General features: G+C 40.7%; 1 protein-coding gene across 17 annotated transcripts in view; it reads left to right on the top strand.

Annotated features, from left to right (window-relative positions):
- Positions 1–20888, top strand: part of slmapa (sarcolemma associated protein a) — a 43815-nt gene extending 22927 nt beyond the window's left edge. For 3 of the 17 annotated variants that reach the window (XM_069531869.1, XM_069531894.1, XM_069531912.1), the window contains 21 exons: positions 854–916; positions 1293–1388; positions 1826–1897; positions 1992–2132; positions 2228–2365; positions 2607–2775; positions 2980–3030; positions 4548–4694; positions 6266–6331; positions 8625–8684; positions 8798–8872; positions 9504–9584; positions 10066–10125; positions 10310–10435; positions 10678–10752; positions 10861–10961; positions 11429–11633; positions 11740–11857; positions 13083–13254; positions 13356–13490; positions 18168–20888. In XM_069531869.1, coding sequence (XP_069387970.1) covers positions 854–916; positions 1293–1388; positions 1826–1897; positions 1992–2132; positions 2228–2365; positions 2607–2775; positions 2980–3030; positions 4548–4694; positions 6266–6331; positions 8625–8684; positions 8798–8872; positions 9504–9584; positions 10066–10125; positions 10310–10435; positions 10678–10752; positions 10861–10961; positions 11429–11633; positions 11740–11857; positions 13083–13254; positions 13356–13490; positions 18168–18263 — 2247 coding nt within the window. In that variant the 3' untranslated portion in view covers positions 18264–20888. Of the gene's footprint in view, positions 1–853; positions 917–1292; positions 1389–1825; positions 1898–1991; positions 2133–2227; positions 2366–2606; positions 2776–2979; positions 3031–4547; positions 4695–6265; positions 6332–8624; positions 8685–8797; positions 8873–9503; positions 9585–10065; positions 10126–10309; positions 10436–10677; positions 10753–10860; positions 10962–11428; positions 11634–11739; positions 11858–13082; positions 13255–13355; positions 13491–15563; positions 15652–18167 lie in introns of all 17 variants that reach the window. The other 14 variants (XM_069531871.1, XM_069531916.1, XM_069531876.1 and 11 more) reach the window with 12 other exon arrangements.
- The last annotated feature ends 1542 nt before the right edge of the window (positions 20889–22430 follow it).

The following is a 22430-nucleotide window of genomic DNA, read 5'->3' as shown; positions in this document are numbered from 1 at the left end:
TGTGTGTGTGTGTGCGATGAGTGGCCAGGAGGAGCTGTGATTCTCCAACATGATAAATTATCCTAAAGCAGGATCTTTGCACCTCCCAGATCTGAAAGACATTGAGTCACATGGTCAGAAACACACCCACTCAGGCTGTCACACTGAGTTAAGGTGGAAATGTACTGGATGCACAAGCAGAATGTGTGGGTTTTAACTCAACTACATGCACCAACAGCTTCAGTTTTGGTTACACCACAGTTTGCTCAAGATCAGAGCACAAAATAATCTTTGAAACATCTTCTTCAGCAGCCATCAGGCTTTTTTTTTTAATGTGCAGCTGCATGAGTAGTTTAAAAATGTTGGTACGAAAACACTGAAGTTCACAGTGAAATCGTTAAGAACGCACCTGTCAGTTCACAAATACACATTCACACATCTCTTTTTGTTTTGATGTTTCCACAAAGAGTAATGTAAATGATGGGGCTGCAGTTAACAATTGATTATCTGCCAATTTTTTCCCTGAATAATTGGTTTGTCTGTTTCTAAAAGAAGAAATTCCCGTACTAGAACATAAGGCGACCTATTTATGTTCAAGTCCTGCACCAGGTCAGAGTAACCCCCCAAAAATGCGTAGAAAAATATATTTTATTCCTCTCATTCGCGGATCCTGGATGAGACTCTCATATAGCATTTCTTACACTTATTGTATGATTTTAAAGGAATGTGTGTATTTCTTCCCTTTGTGTGTTACGCTGTGGTGATCATCATTTTCATTTTCGGATATGGGTGTGTGTTTTTGTGTGTATCCATGTGTAAGTCTGAATGAACTCAAGACAAGTGTCACTTTGCTTCCATGCTGTGTGTTTTCTAGGTTGCAGCCAACACTCCCAGTATGTATTCTCAGGAACTGTTCCAGCTCTCCCAGTATCTGCAGGTAACACACTCACACCTACTGGCCATCCATTGTAACTACACTGAAAATGGTACGGCACTAAATGTCAGCACGACTGGTTGATTTTTCACCAGGCATCAATAATGTCCAAAATGAAAACACCTCGGCTAATTTTGATGCAGCAAATATAGCAAAACAAACAAGTGTCAACCGAGACAAGAGCGCTGCACCGTGTCCCTCTGTGTTACGAAATCTTGTTAATTAAAACAGATTTGTTTGAGCACAAATTTGCCTGTTCCTAAAAACAAATCTCCAGATCTCTCCTCGCTATGAAATAATCTGTTGCTTTTCTTCCTTGTGAATTATTTTTTGTTTATTTGAGCCATTGATCACCCACTTCTCTCTCTCTCTCTGCCAGGAGGCCTTACACAGAGAGCAGATGTTGGAGCAGAAGCTCGCCACTTTGCAGCGTCTGTTAGCCACAACTCAGGAGGCCTCAGAGAGCAGCTGGCAGGTAGGAATACCTTAGCGCTGTAATACGAGGGTATACTCCAGCTGTTTTTTTTTTTATTGGCAGTTTTGTCCATTTATCTGCACATGTAAATGTTGCTGTTTGTGCTTTAAAAAAGGCTCAAACACTCTGCATCAAACAGTTTATGATGCAAATTCCTGCTCTCTGAAAACTTGTTTTTCTACTTTAGTTACACAGATAACATGATGTATCTGAAGATAAGTCTTACATTATAATGCATATCACACAATTACCTGTATGAAAAATACTGCACCCTTAAATACCTTTAAAGTACCACAGTTAAGGTGGTCAATACAACTTTGGATTTTGTTTTGTTGATAAAAAGCAAACAAATTGGCCCTCTGTCATCTCTATTCTATCTTAATTAAGTTTGACATTACCACAGCTACTATAATAAAATGAGTGTTTGTCTCCACCAGGCACTGATTGATGAGGACCGTCTGCTCTCCAGACTGGAAGTGATGGGCAGTCAGCTACAGGCTTACTCTAAGGTAATGCACACACACATGCAGCTCTGACAAATACATCATGATTAAAATGACAGATTATTTTGCTATAACAGTATGAACCCCTCTGCTTGCACAGTCCCAGACGGAGGAGGGGATCCGTAAGGAACTCTTGGCTCTTCAGGAAGACAAACACAACTACGAGACGACAGCGAAGGAGTCTCTGAGGAGAGTCCTGCAGGAGAAGATTGAAGTTGTCAGGAAGCTGTCAGAGGTGGAGGTAGGTGATAGGCACACGTACTTAACACATCCAGACTGTCTTTTCTGACAATTTTGAGGCTAAAAATAAGAGCTTTTGTTTCTGTTGTCCTGCAGCGTTCACTCAGTAACACGGAGGATGAGTGCACCCACCTGAAAGAAATGTCTGAGAGGAGCCAGGAGGAGCTGAGGGAGCTCGCTAACAAGTACAACGCTGCCGTCAATGAGATCAAAGAGCTCACAGACAAAATCAAGGTAGGTTCAGAGTCTCCACATACACAAAGGAAATTATTCAGACATGATGAGATATAATTTAAATGGCCTTACATGGCACACACATATAATTAGCAAAACAGATTACATATAAACATTCAACCAGATGACAAATACTAAAAACGTACGCGAACATTACTTTAATCAGTATTCTTCTGTGACGGTTTTCTCCTACCCTGCCTCGCTATCATCTTTTTCATCTACTCCTTCCATCCTCCTCCAGGCGGCGGAGGGACGGCAGGAGGAGCTGACCCAGCGGGGAGCAACGGAGAAGAGGGAGTTGGAGCTGCGGATTGAGGAGATGGAGGAGAAGGAGCAGGTTCTCCAGGCTCGCATCGAGGCTCTGCAGGCCGATAACGACTTCAGCAACGAGAGGCTCGCTGCTCTGCAGGGTACACACGCACACACACACTCACACTCACACATAGTTTTGTTCCTTACCTTTAACAAGCTAACAAACCTGCACCCTGTAAGCCAATCACCTTAACTCCGTGGCCAACACACAATGGCTGGGTCAAATCTCATCTCTGACCAATCAGGAGGCTCTGCTGGGACTTCATGTCAACGCTTCTCTCTGCTGTTGTTGTTGTTTACAGTGCGGTTAGAACAGCTACAAGAGAAAAGCATAAAAGAGAACAACAGCTTGGGTGAGTCTTCACGTCTCTGGTCTGCTCCGGGACACTCGTCCTCTCTGTTGCTCTTTGTATCTCTGTGGCCGCTAACGTCACATTCACACCCTGCACTAATGATGCATGACAACTTCCTGCATGATGTCAACAAAACTTTGTGTTGCTCGCTGCTCTCTCTTATCATCTGTCTCTTTGTCTGTCACAGTGGAAGTCCGGCTCTTCTTCTGTTGTGGTCTTGTTCATGGCAGCTTTATTGTTCGGTCTCTGGGGCGTTCGATGTAGCTTCAGGTCCAGTGAAGATAATTTACTGATCCAGAAGATAGATGATTCTGAAACAATCAGCAGGTCTGCTACCGTTATAAAAATAATTCACATGTTAGGAAAGAATAAACAGCTGCTCTTAAGATATATGAATTTACATTTGAATTAATCAAATGCATCCAAAAGTGTGTTTTTAACTAAGTGTTAGTACAATAAAATAAAACTACAAAAAAATAAGCAACAGTATAAATACGACAAATATATAATTATCTAGATAATTATGAAGCACAGGGTTTAATGTGTTTAAAGTCTTAATTTACAGATAAAGTCGGGATTCGTAAAATGCAGTTAATAGGAATATAGGAAGAGAAAATGCCAGAGCAGTGGAAGATGTATTTAAACATATTGTGCAAAGGTACGACACAGGGAATGTCGCTGTTTTCAGTGATCACAAGCTGTGGTTTAAGAACAATCGTGTTATTTCTGTGAAACCACACACAGGATTCTTGTTCAGGGACATTTAGACAGGACACCTGGCTCTACCGAACATGTATTAATGGAATCCCATTCATTTCAATGAAATATGTCCCTTGAGAGCTCACATTGAAGAGGTTCTTCAGGTTTGCACATCTATGCACATTGTAGTTCATAAAGATTTCAATCAGATAAAAGCTAAAAATATAGCAGTTGATATTTTATTGGACCCAATGGATCGCAGTTTATTTACACACATTTGAAATTTCACAAAATAATCATTCATACATTCTTTTATACTGATTCTGGATCGTTTTTCTGAACCATAATATGTCAACTCACCTGCGGTTTCAACTGTGGCCACTTCTCCAAACTCACCAGTTCGGTCCCTGGATCAGTTCCAGGCTGGACACGACTTGACCTTTGATTGACACGATAGCTTGTAAGCACTAGGTGTCTGATTCAGAGACGGGCTGTGTCGGGGACATGGTGGATCACTGTCAGGCCTGGACACGGCTTGTTGGATTCTCTGGGGTTTTTTCTGCGGTTGCCAAACTGTCCACTGCTTGGTTTGTCTTTGTCTGGGGAGAAAAAGCTTCTGGTCACTGATTGACTTCTGGTGATTGAATGACAACACTGACTGTAAATGCTGGAGGTGACTGTCTCACTGTGCACTTTGTCACAGTAGCCACTTTGTGAAGGAACATGCCATCATGTGGACTCTCACTCTGTTCTGAACATGTGTCTGGCTCGTAAAGTTTTCGACAAACTCGTATAAATGTGATCTGGTCACATGACAGATGTCGACATTGTCTCCGACGGACCCGTAGAGGAGCCTGTGGAGGACAAACAGAGCAAGCAGATACCTGAGAGCCACGAGGAAGACGAAGATGAGGACGATACAGACACTGATGATGGTGCTGTCGGTGAAGATGAAGATATCGATGGTAGTTAGTTTGATTATTATAATAATCATAAACAATTTGATTTTTATGTAGCATGTTGTTCTATAACGGTGCGGCGTATAGTGCGTTATCGACTCAAAGAATACAGTCTTACCTATCGTATCATTTATAACAGTATAAATATTAAACTTGAAAACATTCAAGGTTACATTTTTTTCAATTAAACAATATTGAAAATATAAAATAAGCCGTAAAACAAGATACAAACGAGACCTTGATGGTGTTAGTCAGTTCAAGATGCCAAATTTCATCTAACTTGAGCTCTTCTTCACTGGAAACTTTATGAGAATCTTTTAATCCAGGGAAATGTTTATTTTCCTCTTATTTCTTTTAATTTTTTGTAGAAGTTTGAATTTGAACATACTGTTATTTAGTAGTTGCAGTGTACATTAGGCAGCCAGTTTTGAATGCCAGTCCTGGATCCTGCTTTAGAAACAGTATACTTAGTCATTTTTTCCCTTAGTTTTCTTTAGCTGAAATAAGACTAATAGAAAAATGAAATGCCACCTATCAGAAATGATTTTACTCTTATCGTTAAGTCGAGGGGATGATCTATCAACAGTAGGAGCACTGCAGAAAGAAATAAGTTTGCTGGAGTCCACTTTTTTTTTTTAGACTTTCATTATTTGTCTTGTGTGCAACAGATTTCTAGAGTTTCTTTAGGAGTGCATAAACTCTTCAAGATTTAAAATGATGAGAAAGTCAAGAAGCTGCTGCGCGGTTCAGTTTGAACTGTTTCCATCCAAATCTTTTTCGATGTTCTGTTGAGCTGAAAAGTTATGAAGAGGTTTGAATTTCTGCCTCAGCTGTCTGTCTGCTGTCCACATCCTGTCTGTTGTTACAGCGCTGTGGTTTCTGTTATATCTTTTTGTTACCTGCCACGTTTGGCTTCGACTTCTACCCTGTCTGCTTGTTTATCGAACATCTCTGTGTTCATGTTGTTTTGAGTCTCTGCAACTGGATAGTTCTGTTATCCTGGTTCTATCTGTATGCCCTTCGTTGTTTCTGTCTTCGCTGTCTACGTTTCGGCTCTTTCTATCTCCTATCAAATACTGAGTTGGGTATTTAGAACCGATTTTGAATATTTAAAACCATTTACAAACATAGTGCTGATTAAAATAAAATGTGGTTTTTGGTTCAGCTTATCAAATCCAGAGAGTAAGAGCAGAAGGTAAACACATAGCTGGTCACACATGTGTTAACAAATGTGTTTATTGTCACAATACAGAAGAATAAAGTGAGAGTTTGTGACAAGTGAAATAATTCTACCCAATAATCTCATGTGGAAAAGAAGTTAACCGACATGATCCTATAGTTTTGACGTCATATGTGACGAAATCAAACAATGATTGGAAAGTGAGCATTAAACATTAGTATGATTAGTTAAAATATTATGAAAAAGCTCCGACCTGCTTTAAATCATTGATGCGTTGGCCTCAGTCAAGATTCAGTCCGATCAGATGTTGATAAGCAGAATTAACAAATCTGAGATAAATACCCAACTCGACTCTGATAGTCGTCATAGTAACGTCAGTTCTCTGTGTTTCTATCAGACAACTGTCATGTTAACAACAGCGGAGGAGACTCGACTAGAATCCAACAGTTGATTGAGTGTCCGCGTGAGTACAAATATCCATCTCTGCTGAACGCTGCTACGCACGCACGCACGCGCACACACACACACACACACACACACACACACACACACACACACACACACACACACACACACACACACACACACACACAGTCTTTTCTTTTTTTACTTACTATGACTATAACAATACACGGGAAAGAGTACACATGATGAAAAAGAAAAAAGAAATGAAAATGATCTTATAAATCCTCCTGTTTGTCTTCTCTCAGACTGCTGTGTTACCATCTAATGATTTTGACTCATCATAACCCTATGCAATATAACCATATAATATTTTATCCTTTATCTATTCATCACATTGATCTCTGTTTGGCCTCAACGCATTGATCTGATGATATATCAGTCGTCAGCCATTCCAGCGCTTTGGTCCAGACTGAAATATCTCAAAACTTACATGGATGGTCTTGAAATTATTTTTTATTTTTTTTATTTTGGTGATCCCCTGACTATTCCTGTACTTATACTGCAATACATGCATTAAACATATACAGGAGGGATTGTAGCAACCTTTCGTACTGACATTCATGGTGCCCAGACACTAGACCCACATATTTCTTCCCTGAGCACCACCGTGAAGTTGCTTTTTGGTTACAGAACATTGATTAATCCAAGCTCACGTGGTTGAACCCTGCAGGTTCGGCTTTGAGTAGTTTGCTGCGTGTCTTCCCCTGAACTCGGCCCCTTTCACACTTGAAATCTACTCCATCGAAACATTTGTTTAGATGTCTTGTGTGGAGTTTCTTTAGTCTGTGGAGTGCAGAAACGCTTCACGAAAAAGTCCTGAAGCTGTTGTGTGGCTCGGTTTTAACATCCACATTTTGTCGATTATCTGTTGAGCTGAAAAGTTACAGGCTAAACAAATGTGAAAAAAAGAATATATTACAGAAAACTGATCTATCAAAAAAATGATAATGAGCCTCTTGATGACCTGTCAAATGTCTTCATACTAAACAGGTGGTGATAAAGTGGTTCGTGTTCTCTGAGTGCCCGTCTAGTTCTTAGTGTGTTTTGTACCTGCGGTTCTCAGCTTTTTAAAAATCCCTCACACACCCCTGTTTTCTTTTTCTTAATCACATCTTCACATCTTTTCTTTCCCTGCATGCTGCCTCTGTAGCTTTTAACTGGGGTAGTTCACTAACCTTGTTTCTCTTTTCCTGTGTTTCCTTCATCAGCTCCTCTAATAAATCATTTTAACTCACATAACATTTTCACACCAGAAGCAGTTGAAGTATCTCATCTGTAGAAATGTCCCTCTACCGCCAACCAATAATTAACTGTTATTGCATCTTCTCCTTTTTTTGTTGGCTTCAGTGACATTTTCCCATCAGCTGAAGACAGATCTGTGAATATTTCTCAAATAATGAATACGTTGGTTGATGGAAAAAAATCATCAGACATTTATTTGACATTCATCATCATCACAGTTTTTTGATGTTTCACAGAGGAAATGAACAGTCGTCATCGTGGCTTTTTGCTGCCGTCGGTGTCGCTTATGTCCTCCGCGTAACTTAGTTTGGATTTGAAATATTTATCAGATGACAGATTTTCGTGTTGCGACTGAAAGCAGATTGACGGTTTAAAGATTAAGTTAAAATCTTTTTTGTTTGAGAGGAAACGTCACTTATGTTCAGAAACTGTGTGTGGGGGGGGTTTACATAGAAGAGTCATAATGAGTTGAAGCGTGTGGATTTCATGGTTACTGTCGAGCGGGTGAAGATATTTATCTGATTGAACACGGTTTATCTTGTTAAAGTGATTTCAAAAGGTCTTTGACTTTATAGATTATCTCCTACATATTTATTGAAAAGAAATGTACACAAGCTTTAACATATTAAATATACAACTGAGGTAAAATCCAGTTTACGATGGCTTGTTTACCTTAATCTGTATCCTGGATTAGTCTCTTGTAGACTATTTTTAGTCATTTGTTTGATTCCCCTGCAGAGAAGATTAACTACACAACTTTAAGTTCCAAGATTTTATCTTAAAACAAGTAATTTATTGTGGCAATCACTTTTTCATGAATTACCTGCTAACCTTTTCATTATTATGTGATAAACAAGACAAACACACAAGTACATGCCTGTATGACTGCTGGTTGTTGTCAAAAAGAATGTGAAGTTTTTCTGTTAGACGTGTGCAGAGTTTTGGACCGATCTGAATTTATTCAAGTTCAAAATCTGTATTTTCCAACAGATTTAAACTTGTTTCATTCACTGACTCTCCTGGATTACTTTTTTTTTTTCTCCTTGCAGCCGTTAAACAGCTGAAAGAGACTGTAAGTTCTTCAATTCACAAACTGGCCAACTTTGATGGTAAGAGCTCAAGACAAGAGGAACATATACTCACCAATAGTTTTCTTCTGATGACATTTAATGAATAACCGGAATGAACTGGAAATGTAACCCTTATGTGTGTGTGTTTGTAGAAGTGTTGGACGCCCACCTACAGAACAACCAGACAGCGGAGGACGACATCCTTGCCAGCCCTGATCGACTCAAAGGTAAACACACACACACACTAAATACTTTTTAATCTTAACACATCACGAGTCTCCAAAACTTCCCATGAGAAGTGTATTCTAGTGTCATGTTAGAGATGTTGTACCACTTCTTTTAAATGTCTGAGTTTCATTAGATTAATATTCGTACATGTGGGAACATTTAGTTGGACTTTATTTTTTGTGAACAAGTAATCACAAGGGCCAAACTGCTGACCAGGAGGAATCTGACCTCTGACCTTCGCCCTTGTCTTTGCCATTGTGAGAGGTCTGACTGTTGTCCATCCTTTGGATTCTCTGTGGACACACAATGCTCAGCCCAGCAGCAGCAGTCATGTGTGAGGCCGTTGGCACATTGAAATACATTTTGTCTGAACATGCAGACCAACATTTATGTTTCTGTTCTGCTCTGGACCCGGTCAGTTTCTTGGCCTACGACCGTAACCCTCACGACTACACGTTTTCTAACTCCAACATCAAATCTGAACCTCTAAACAGTCAAGTGAAGAAGTGGAGACAAACTGCCTGCACACAGACACACAAACACACAAACACACATACACACATACACACTTATGTGCCGCTTATTCAACGCCCCTCCTCTCTCTTTCTGCGTGTGTGTGTGTTTCCACAGGGAATCAGATGGATGCCAAAGAGTCAGACATGTCAGACACACTGAGTCCGAGCAAAGATCGCAGTAGTGACGACACGTCAGGTCAGTAAAACACTCTGGATTCCTATAATTGTATTTCATCTTATATTGAATAAGTATAAAGTGCAGTATTTATTGAGTACATTAGTCTCATTGGTATGTAGGTGAAGTTTTTGTTCTGAAGTTTGAACCGTTGACTTGTAGTAACTTTTGTAGCTTAACATTGTTTAAGATGAAATGGGGGAAATTGTTTGCTGGAGCTCATTATTCTGTTACATGTTGAACATCCACTCTGTAATACATTTATTATGGGATGTGTTCTAAATATTGTTCAGAGAATCATTTATACTTCACCTGATGTTACACCAGACACTTTTAAAATGCTTCTATGTATACTTATATTTTTTTCTTCTAGTTTAAAAAATACAACTTTAACTATTGTCTTCACCTTTTTTCTGTAATCATTTTTATATCTGGTTCTTTTTCCTTATATATTTTTAAAGGTCTGTTTTTGGCCTTCATTAAAAAAAATTTTTTTTTCCAGACGGCAACATGGACGACCAGGAGCTGAACGAACCACAGAACAGAGTAGCTCTGCTCAAAGGTAACCATGGCAACTCCTCTCTGCTTTGTAGTTCGTCTCCGAGCTTCACTGACACACCACAAACTAAGGATTTGAGCCGTTAGGTGGAGCTGTTCTGTTACTTTGTTGCCTGCAGGTTCTTTAAAATGCTTCACTCTCTTTATTTACACGTGTTAAAGTTTTTTATAAATTGCTTTGTGTGCAGCTGAATTGCATCGGGTTGGTCTAGAGCCTGGAGACACGGAGCAGGTCATCCACCATCTCCACAGAGAGCTTCTGGAGGCCCAGGAATTAGCCAACACCGGCAAGCAGAAATGTCAGGAGCTACAAGGTAACTAAGTGTATAGAAAGTAAACCCTCTAGAAGCTAAGACTAAATTTAAAGATCCTATTTGCATGAGCAGATTCCTCAATTTCCTCATGTTTGACTTGATCAGAAAATAAAAGAATGACTCTTGTTAATTGAGTTTCCCTCCAATGTTTGATTTTATAGTTTCTAACATTGTTGCGAGGAGATTTAATTCAGATTCTCATTGTAAGTCACATGAGTGAATGTGTGACTGTCTGTCTGCAGCTCTGTTGGAGGAGGAGAGGAGAAGTAACTCTCAGCAGACTGAAGAGTCGACCAAACAGATCCAGTACCTGCAGAGTAAGGACACACACACACATTCACACTCACACACACACACTCTCCGTACATTTGTATTTATCATCGTTCATCATATTTATCTGCTTTGCTCCCTGTGTGTGTTTTCAGCTCAGCTTGGGAAGCTGCAGGCCGACATGGAGGCTTTGAGGGAGCAGAGGGAGAGCACCATCTGCATCACCAGAGACGAGCTTTACTCCGCCCAGGAGGAGGTACCATTACTCCACCTCACCTACACACCCTCTTACTCCTCACAGCCTCCTCTACTTTCTCACAACTTTTACTTAGTTCAACAACTTCCAGGCGCCCCTCTTAGGCTCCACCAATATGTTTTAGTTTTAAATGCACAATTGCTACGTCTATGTCTGCCATCCATTCACACTGTTTTCGAGTGCCTACGATGAAGAAGTTTGTAAATGCTACTGGCCTCATTATAGTTTCAGAACTCTCTGCTTAACAAAACATTGTGTACACTTACCGTCAGTAACAGCGTGACAGAGATCGTTTTAGCTTCAAAACAAAGACATGAGTATTAATGTTATCTCAAAACTCCAACCTCTTCTCTCCATCCCCTGACTCCCGTCTTAGATCTTCAGACTCTCACTCACCTTTATTGTTATTTAAATCCTGGTCATATATATATATCTGACCTCCACTTGGTTTGTGTTGCTGCTGTCAGATCCTCGTTCTGCGACACGCCATGGAGGCAGCCACGGCGGAGCGCGAGCGGGAAATCACCACCCTGCAGGCTGACCTGGGCGGTGTGCGCGTCGAGCTGGAGCACTGGAGGAACACTGCCGCCAAGTATGAGGAGGAGATCAGTCGACTTCAGGAGGCCTTCACACAACAGCAGCAACAGCAGAACACCGCTAACCAGCTGCAGGGTGAGCTGTGTGTGTGCATGCCAATCACAAACTTATCTTTTTGGCTATTGATTATAACTGTATGTCGTCTCATCCACCCCCCCCCCCCCCCATCTTCCCCTCTCAGTGGAGTGTGGTACGTTGCAGCAGCGCTGTGTGTGTTTGCAGCAGGACTGTGACGGCCTGAGAGCTGAAAGGAAATCTCTTACAGACAAACTGCACCACCTGGAGGCTGAGCTGAGCAGGTACACACACACACACACACACACACACACACACACACACACACACACACACACACACACACACACATACACGGTGTCTTTAAATAAAAATAATAATAACTGGATTTATTGTACAACAATTTAAACTAAAAAATTAACTATATTGAAAAGTTCCTCTGCTCTCAGCTCTGATCTGTATCTAAAGCTGAGGGTCAGTGTGTCAAATGGGTGTGGACATAAAAAAAAAAAAAAAAAACTGGACCTAAAAGTCTTTGTGACAGCCGTGATGGAGTTGATAAATTCTGACTCAGCAGAGATAACAGAAGCGCTGCTGAGAGTTAAAAGTCAGCATCGACTGACGGGAGGAACCAGCTGATTCAGGCAGAGCAGGACAAGGGGACAGCAGGTGACTGACAGCTGACTGAAGTGGACCGAGCAGTCAGCAGGTTAACGGACTGCAGCTCTGTGCTCCGTCTGTTCTCCATTACTCCGTGTTCTCATCAGAGCTGAGAGCTCAGCCGGATTTTATCTGAGCTTCAGCTGAATTTTCACCAGTTTCCAATAAAGTGTAGATGCCATGCACGGCACCTGTCAGGAATAGTAGTAATGCACAACCCCCAGAAAAAACTGCAGATGCCAGACGGCCTGTCCACTCCAGCTCTCTGTCCCGTCCCTGCTCAGATGCTGCCGTACAACCAGAAAATTATTTCTTTAACTCAGTGTCGCAGTTTAGTGAAATTACCTCTTCAGCAGCTCAAAAGAAAAGAGCAGAGGGTTTTTTGTTCCAACTGTTCCTGAACACAAACATGCTGCAGAATTATAATTCAAATTCATACTTTGTTGTAGAACACTCATGTTGACGGTAGCAGTAATCGTATCTAGCAGAAACTATTTTCCTGAGGACTTCTTGAGGACGTCAGTGAGGTTCAGTTCCAGAAATTATGTTTACCTTCCAATGGGCATCTTTTTAGTCTTTGCCCTGAATCTAAAAGTTCACCTCACTGTTTTCTGATAAATTAAATTACTGCTAATGAAACCACATATAAACAGGTTCCTTAAATAAAGAGAAGGTTACTTTTTTCAACATTAAAAAGTCAGTTGTGAAAGTGGTGCATTACTTGGGGGAAGAGAAAAGGCTGAAGGAGAAAACAACTTTTTGGTGAAACAGATTTGTTTGAAAAGTAGGTTAAACTTTAAAATTAAATTGTCATGCTGACATGTTTGTGGTGTGTTTGTTTGTGTGCAGCACCAGGGAGCAGAGTCTGGTCCTCAGCAGCAGTCTGGAGTCTCTGGAGAAGAGGGAGGAGGTTCTGCAGGACAAACTGGGTTCTCTGGAGAACCAACACCTGCAGGACGCAGGCAGGCTGAAGAGCCAGCTGGACCAGGCCCAGGCCCGCACACACACACTGCAGAAGGAGGTACACAACCCCTGGAAGGTTTCCAGTCACTTCTTTACAAACACTGAACACATCTGTATATAAAAATGATAACGTGTGTGTGTGTGTGTGCGTGTGCGCAGTATGAAGACACACAGTCGCAGCTGTTGGACCTCCGTCAGCGCTATGAGCGAACAGAGCAGGAGAAGCTGAACATCCACCAGGAGCTGGAGCAGTGCAGGAGCAGCCTGAAGCTACTGCAGGACAAAACCAGCTCCGTGAGTACACACACACACACACACACACACACGCACACTCGTACACACAGACTATTATCTTTTTTTAATGAAACTATTGGACTATTTGTGTTGTAACCTTTTATTTTTGCATTTGTTCAGCTTTAGATGTTGTTCCACAGTTCTGTTGATGTATTTATTCAGTTTTCTTTGAGATGGATGCAGGAGAAGCACCAGATTTGCTCATGGACACTCTGGCAGTCTCGGACTTTTGTAGCCGATAACCCACCCAGATCTTCCACTGCCTCCCTCCTCACTGCTCACACGCTAACTCTAGACGTAGAACACAAACAAGTCTGTAATCAGAGTTTAATGAAAGTCCTGCCAACTAACAAAGATGACTGATAACAAACTATGTGATGGAGGTAAATGCAAATTAAATAAATATATAAACAGAATCTTTGATGAACGAGTCACAAGAATTAAATTTGAAGTGTGATTCCGGCAGATTAATGCAAATAGACCTTTATTGTCTGTTTCTCCATATTAAGCTGATGAGTCGCGGCTCGTCTCCCGCTGTGAAAACTCCAGGAAACATGAATCAGAAATTTAGACGAAAACAGCGAGACAGAGCAGCCTCCTCCTCCTCTGTTGCCCTTCTTCCTCCTTTTCTTCTCCTTCTTTTCTTCAGCTCCTCCTCAGGCTTCTGTTGATATGTCAGTAGATGTTGTTTTTCAGAATAAGAGTCCTGATCTAGACAGACAGGACTATACATTTGTTTTAACGGACCCCTTTAAAGGATAGTTTCTGTTTTTTACAACTTCATTTGTTTTCGTTGCTTTGTCCATCATTGCCGTCAGTTATTATCAGTACTTGCTGCCTCCAGTTGTCCCCAGTGAAGGATAAATAAAGTATCCTGAATTTAAATAATGATATTGTATCAACCTTTATAATACACGTCCCTTAAGACTTTGCTTCAGGAACCATTAGTTTTAGAAATAAACCTTTAAACATTTATTACTTTTTGCTGACATTACTTATTTTTATTCAATCACCGAATAAATTGTTTTGCTCATCTAATAAATTCGGGGGATGTTGACGTCTTCATGTTCTTACATCTCAGCAATAACTTAGGTACAATATGAAAACTGATAGAAATGATGGACCACACAAAGAAAATAAGTCCCAAGTTGTAATGAGCCATAATTATCCTTCAAGTCCATTATTTATCTTCACCAGGCACAATGTTTGGAGTTTTATCACTTTAGAGGCAACAGATATTAGTATTCCTCACATGAACCAGGATTTACATTCAGTCTTTTTGTTTGGATGGGTTTTCCATAACATTCCATCAGATCTGAATCCAGTCTTAAATCTTCTTCAGACTCTTATTGAACCTGAATCATCAAATGCTTCGTTGGATTGATTTTCAACGGTTTGTTTTCTAGAGAATTATGACATTTACTGTTTGTTCTACACAGTAAAAATCATATTTTTAATATCAACTAAAGAATTCAATAATGTTTTGCACACTGCACTTAATGTTGCCTGAAGTCGACCTCACTGTTTCTCAGGTCACTGAATGCGGCTGAGGTCTCACTCTTTTTAAAGTTAGAGAAGAGAACAGATGATCGGAACCCATCCTCAGATCAGCTGCTATTTATCCTCATCATCATCGTTAATGTTATTTTTATTATTAAAGATCAGAACAGATTCCGCAAAATCCACTCTGACCCTTAACAGCCAGGCAGCAGCTGCTACAGATCAGTCTCTGAACAAGACGTCCTGGTGCAGGAAGTTAATGAGCTGAAAGTGTTGGTGATGAAAGGTCGCCGTGGTGACGGAGGGGCCGTTCTTTTTTCTGTTTTTTCTGTTTTTTTGTGAATGTGGCTGCTGAATGTATAGACATGGGCGTGTCGCTTTATAGAAACAGCTGACGAGATACACAAGTCTTTCTACGGCTCTTCTCTCTGTCTCTCTCTCCTCTCTCTCTCTCTCTCTGTCTCCCCCTCCCTCCCCCCTCGCTGTAGCTGCTCCATCCTCCATGTTGGTTTTGGTTGATTTTGCCGGCTGATTTCTTCTTGTCCCTCTCCCTCCCTCCCTCCCTCCCTCTAGCCATCCATATTGCAGCCTGTCCAAGCCATATTCATGGGCCTTGTCCTGGCTCTGCTCTACTGGTGTTTCGGCCAGTTGTGGTAGAAAGGTACACACCGACATGACATCAGTCTGTCTCTCTCTCTCTCTCTCTCTCTCTCTCTCTGTCGCCTCCATCTGTCCGCCATCTGTCGAAGAGAAGCTGACTGAGGTGAAACCATTGTGCTGCTCTGTGATGAATTCAGGGTCGTATGTTTGAGTGGGAGAATGAGAAGTTAACGATGAAGGAACCCACAACCGAGAATCAGTCATTTGTTTTGCCAAAAGCCGTTTTTTCGCCGGTTAAATTCTTGCTCTTGCTGTTGACGTTTAAATATCAATAGAACTTTTATTTTGTCAAGTAACTTAAGTGACTGTATATAAAGATGGACAATGGGTGTCTACTTCCATCCACTTTCCAGAAGTGAAGCCAAAACAGATCGGAAGCAGTCGCTGCCATCTCGCGCTCATGGCATAATTTGGAGCAGCAGTAATCGTGGGGTGGAGCTGCGGCACCAAGGTTCTGCCGATACACGTGCTCTGAGCTTCACCCTGTTTTTATGACATCGTGCAACCAAACCTCTCGGTGACATAAACATTTTAACATCACTTTGATAAAAAAACGACCTAAAATGACAGAAACCATCTTTGAGAAAAATCCGTTTAACGTCTACTTTGGCTTTTTAGTTTGTTCCATGTCCCCTCCGCTAACACGGAGGCGGTGGCGTTTATGACCAGCCTCCAGGTTGATGGAGGTTGTCACTTTTAGGGAGCGGTCATGCCGTCCATCTTTATAAACCGTCTATAGCTGAAAGTTAGTTTTGGAGATTAGTACATGAAGGTAACCCGACTGTAAGAGTCGAACCCTGAATTCTGATCAGCAGGACAAACTCTTCACCTCTTACACTTCATCATCATCATCATCATCATCACTGTGGTCTGTCTTCGTCTTCTGGTTTAACTGCTCAAACTAAAGCATGCCCGTCTGTCCATCTGTCCACTGGTCAGTCACACCTCCTCTGCTTCTGCTCACACTGAAACGTGCTCTTTAAAGGGACGAGCTCCCACCAACCTCAGACCCTGTGTTTAGAGATACCGTGTCCTCGGCGCCTGTCGGCATTTCTAAACTTCAAGGAAACATTCTGAGCTCCCACGAGAAAAACTCTTTGACCGTTATTTAGTTGTTGTGATGTTCTTCAACAAAAACAGCAGCAATTAAAATTTGAATATCATTTATTTTTCTTCCTATTAACAAATAGTTCAAATAATAATCCCGCGCCAGCTCAGCCCTCAAACACCAACAGGTCTGAATTAACTTTGTTTTGGAATCAGAGACACAGTGAGACATTAAAGATATATTTTCCCTTTAAAGAGCCAGACTCTGACCACCTCTTAATAAAGGTGGGTTACTTACACACTCCTCCGCGCTGCGTCATTCCTTCACTGCCTCTTCGCAGCTCACGCTCACTCTCAGTGATGGTGCTTTCATTTTATTTTCATTTTATGCTCATTTCTCTTATCTCTTGTAACAGGGTTTGTGGTTTCTTCCATTTTCTGCATCCAGTCTGCTGCCTAATCGGTTATTTTTCCATCTCGTTGTGTTTTTCTTTACCTGTTTGCAGGTTTGGTGTTTTGTTCACACTGACTCTCCTCAGTGTTTTTAATTTTCTCATCCTCCAGCCATTGAAAACATTCATCGTTCTGTCCATCCTGTCCGTTCTGTGTTGTTTGCTGCTCGTTTCTTTATTCTCTAATGTCTGACCAGTGTTTCCAGTTGTTTGCTGTGGATGAAAACTGGTCTGTAACTTTTCTGTTTTTCTACTCAGGTAACCTCTTCAGGCTTTTTTACTTTGCTGCTTCCACCTGTTGAATTTCTTTTATTTACTCCTTTCCTCTTCCTCCCCTGAAGTCCCAAAAGACGATATTATTTATTCATGTATCCTCTGTTAATTAATATTTAAGTTATTCCTTTTGTGTATGACGTGGGAATAAGACAATCAACGTTTTTTTATTTGATGAAGCCGCCTCAAAATTGTGAGAAAAATTCCAGCATTCTTACAACAGCTGAAAAAAATCCTACCCCACTTTCTGAATTTTTATTTGGATCTGCACAAAACACACATAGATATCACATCAATATATCGGATCAATTATTTCCTGGGAAAATGGGCAAAATGGTCCGCCCCTCTGATCTAGAGCTGTGGAGAAGTTAGCGACCCACATCCCCTCGTGGAGGTTTCATGGTTTCTGTCCTGTAGTTTTATCTTGTGTACAAACAAACACACACAGGCCGAATGGTCGCCTCTTCATAGATCAGCTGTAGATTCTTTCAATAGATTAAAAGAAAAACCTCTGTGGAAAAAACAGAAAAAGATCCTCCTCAGGGACTTCAGCAGCTTTTCTCTTTCCTCATCCCTTTTTCTTCGGTCCTCTCTTCTCTCTCTCTCTCTCCTTCCTTGTCTTCTTTCTCCTCACTCTCTCCCTCCTGGTCTTAGTCCAGTTTGAATGAAAACCTTTGGACCCAGAGTTCAAACTAACTCCACCTTCCTTCTGTTTTTCCTGCGTGTGCTCGTCTCTCTCGGACAGAGCGGCTGGAGCCCCTGGATGCCGGTCATCGCAGTGATGGTCGCCGTGACGGCAGCCGTCCTCTACCCCAACCTCTCCAAGAGCAGCTCCACTTAGGCCACAAGAACCCACAGACACACACAGGGCGCCGTGAGGAGAGCATCACTGCTTTACTTGTATAAAGTTTAATTGTACATAATTGTAGAGGGAATATAAAGGTTGTGGTTTCTACAGAAGATTCAGAAGCTTCTTGGTTTATTATTTTTTTTGTTTGGGTTCTGTATTTTTTCGTTTGTTCGTTTGTTTTTCTGCAAGCGGGAGTTTCGTTGTCGTTTTTATTCTCGGCTCTCTCGGCTGTGGTGGGGGCTTTTATTTTTGGTTTTTTCGTCTTTCTGCTGATTTCTAGGTAACAAATTCTCAAGCAGATCTGAGCTTCCACACAAACAGCCTGAGGTGACGTTCACACACACACACACACACACGCGCTCTCACCCGTCCCTTTGTAAACGGAACAGGGTGGAGGAACACTTTCCAGCATCTCGGGGCGGTCGAGAGAACTCCATCCACATTTACCTGTGAAAGCTGATGCGCGTGTGTTGAGAGGAACATTTGCTTTCACCCGTGTGAAAACATTTGATTGGCTCTCAGCGAGATACAGTCGCATCACGTTTCCCTTGACTTATAACCAACGACACATTCATCTCTGGGGTTCTTTTTTAACAGCCTCAAATGTAGACGTCAAAAACTAGTTCTAATAACTCACAGTTCATCATGTCGTCACATGGTGCGTATTCATGAGAAAGTTGTTTTGTGTCAGATGATCACAGAACAACTGACAAGTGACAGAATCAGGGGCAAGAAGCGATCAGGGCTGTCACCTTTTTATTCACAATTCAAGAGTCAATCTGTAAATATCTATTTGTTGCTTCTCTTTCGTCGGCTTTACACCAGATTTTGCCGAATGAAACAGAGTCTGATGTTTCCAGATTCACAAAGTCTAGTTTCATCTAAACTTTAGTCCAAAACACAAAGAGGTTTAACTTACTGTCATCAAGATAAAGAAAAGCAGCAAATCCTTTCACCCAGGACGTTAATATAAGATATCAAACTGATTATAGCTTCCATTCACAGTCGTATAGAAATTATCTCGACATTGAAACTCATTCGAAAGAGATGAGTCGTCGTCGTCAAACTTTCACCCGAGTCTGCTGGAAAGTGTTCGTCACGTCGAGCCGGTTTCAGGAAGTCCCGCTCTGTTCTGGTTTCAGTCGGCCATGTTGGAGGTTTAAACGTGGCGTATTCTGTTGTTTTCTCTTTTCTTTTTGTTTGTTTTGTTTTCGGGAGTTTTTGGGTTCGGGGCTTAAACTTGAAGCCACATTATTCAAAATAAAAGTCAGACTGATTTTCTTTGTTTTTATTTGGCGACACAGTAAAAGAGGTCAAAGTGCCTCTGATGTGATTAACTAACACCACAGTTTGTGTATGTGTGCGGACAAACACTACCACACACACGCACACACAGGCGCACACACACACACACTTAGACACTCACATAGCGTCTTTGACTGTCTGAGGTGTGTCTGTGTTGTTTGGAGAGAAGATGGACACCAGAGCTTTCAGCTGCCACTCAGGACCTTCACAGTGAAACATGATAACTGGGCTCCGTCTATGTGCTGGTGAAGCCCATGAGGGTTGAAAGCTCAGGAAATAGTTTGTAACCTTAAGTTAAAATCATCTGGAAACTTCGCTGGATGATTTTCTCAACAACTTAAAATTTGCTTCCCTGAGGATTAATCCCATTGACTTCACCATGATGCATCGTGTTTGTCAATCATGGTGCTGCTCAAACAGCTCCATCGATGCCACATTTGAATCCTACCGCCGGTTTTTTCCTGGTGGTCAGTCATCGTACTGCAGCACAGAGGTTTTCTGCCACGCAAAAAATAAATATCAACAGAGTGGGCTGCACTCCACAATTTATTCTGTCAGCTGTCGATCAGCGGGAAAACATCTCAGGCAGGAAACGTGTGTCATGTTTCCTCATGCACACGCAAACCTGCAAAACCTTTGTTACACAGTGCAAATGGTGGCCAAAAACTGCAGGGTCCCTGAACGCAGCACGGAGTCCTGCTCAGACTGAAGTCCACCAGTGCAGAGCTGAGTGATGAGATATCTGCTGACAGACAGTTAACGCCTCATTCTCCTCTGATCTGAGTTTTTCTATTTGCTATTTGAACTTCAAAAGTTTTTTAACGGAACTTTGAAACCAAACCAAATTCATTGTTTTTCACATCAGACCAGTTGAATGTTTTGATCCTCACTTCTCCGTCTTCTCTTCAAACACACACACTTCAGTCTGCTACTGAGATCGTGTGTGTGTGTGTGTCTGTCCGAGTGAGTGAGTGAGTGTGTGTGTGTGTCGGTTCCCACTCTGGACTCTTGAGCAGTGTTTGTCATCATCTGTGTACTCTGTCTTGTCCCCGTGTTTTAAAAAAAGATAAATAAATAAGAGAGAGAGAAAAGACAATGAACAAATATTCCTCATGTTTAAAGAGAAGAACACTACAGAACAGTACAGAGAGAGAATTGTAAAATAAAATGTTATTGAAATGACGTGCTACTAGACTTATTTTGTTAAAATTGTTTAGAGATATGAGAGGGAGCCGTGTAGAGGATATGATTCAGATGTGTTTAATATGCAGAGCGATGTTTGGATTAAAGTTGTAGCAAGCTGACCCACCACCTCCTGCCTCCAGCGTCTTCATTCACCGTCACACGCACAGAGACACGGACGAGCTTTACAGATCAAATCACTGCTTTAAAGAAGATGTGCACAAATTCATAGCTCTGGAAACAATCTCAGTAAAATATAATTATTTCTACAGAACTTATCTGTTGTAAACATACCAAAGCAAAACCAACATATGAAAGCTAATATAAAGGAAACAAACAATTAAAAAGTTTATCAATGTTTAAAGTATTTGTACACAAGAAAATGTCTGATAGAGATGAAGGGAGCAGCCATGACAAACGTTATTGTCAGTAATGGTGGAATATGTGAGGAGACGTATATGAAGCAGTCTTCGATCATCATCGTCGTCCACGATCAGCTGCCGCCACCATTTTTGTCTCGTTCCTGTTTTGTTATAGATTCTATAACAAAATATAATAATTACAAAATGTTTCATTATATTTTGTTATAGAATCTATAACAAAAGAATTTAATTGAACCCAACAAAGTTTCATTATATTTCCCTGCACCGGGTGGCGCTAAAACACCAGTGAAACAGACTTTAAACCCCTTAAAGACGATGCTGAACAGTTTGAGTTTTTTGTTATAGATTCTATGAAAAAAGAAAATTGAAGTGATCACAAAACATTTCATTATATTTTCCTCCAATTGGAAGCAGTGATATATATATATATATATATATATATATATATATATATATATATATATAACATCAAACATTTATTTAAAGGTGCAGTGTATAAGATTTAGGTGAAAGTAAACTTTTGGAAGATTTTATGTAAAATAATCCTTATGATGTATTTACTACTTCATTTAATCTAAATTGTATGAACTGTAGTTTTCTTTACCCTCAGAAAAGACCCTTTATATTTAAATACTTTATATTTAAATACTTTATATTTACATCGAGGGGACCCTCTCTACGGAGGCCGCCATGTTTTTTTTTTACATTAGTCCAGACTGAACAAACTAAACACCTGAGTTTTGATGAGAACTGAAGTCGACCACAGGTTCTCTGTCATGTTTGGAAGCAGAGGGTGAGGTGAGGGGTTCTCAGCTGCAACATGACACTTCAACACTAGATATCACTAAATTCTACACACTGAACCTTTAATTCATCACAAAAACATTTCATTACATTTTCCTCCAATCAGAATTAGTGATATATATATAAAATATAATAATTACAGAATCTATCACAAACATTTTTTAATTGATTGCAAATAGGTTTCATTATATTTCCCTGCACCGGGTGGCGCTAAAACACCAGTGAAACAGACTTTAAACTCCATAGAGACGATGCTGAACAGTTTGTGTGTTTGTTATAGATTCTATAACAAAAGAAAATTCAAGTGATCACAAAACATTTCATTATATTTTCCTCGGAAGCAGTGATATATATATATATATATATATATATATATATATATATATATATATATATAATTACAGAATCCATCACAAACATTTTTTAATTGGTCACTGGGCGGCGCTAAAACATCAGTGACGCCCCCGCAGTCAAACCTAAAGAA

This window comes from Paralichthys olivaceus, chromosome 2 (genome assembly GCF_024713975.1).
Source record: "Paralichthys olivaceus isolate ysfri-2021 chromosome 2, ASM2471397v2, whole genome shotgun sequence".
Taxonomy (NCBI): domain Eukaryota; kingdom Metazoa; phylum Chordata; class Actinopteri; order Pleuronectiformes; family Paralichthyidae; genus Paralichthys; species Paralichthys olivaceus.
The sequence above is the reverse complement of the archived record's forward strand: the minus strand, read 5'-3'. Positions and strand labels throughout refer to the sequence as shown.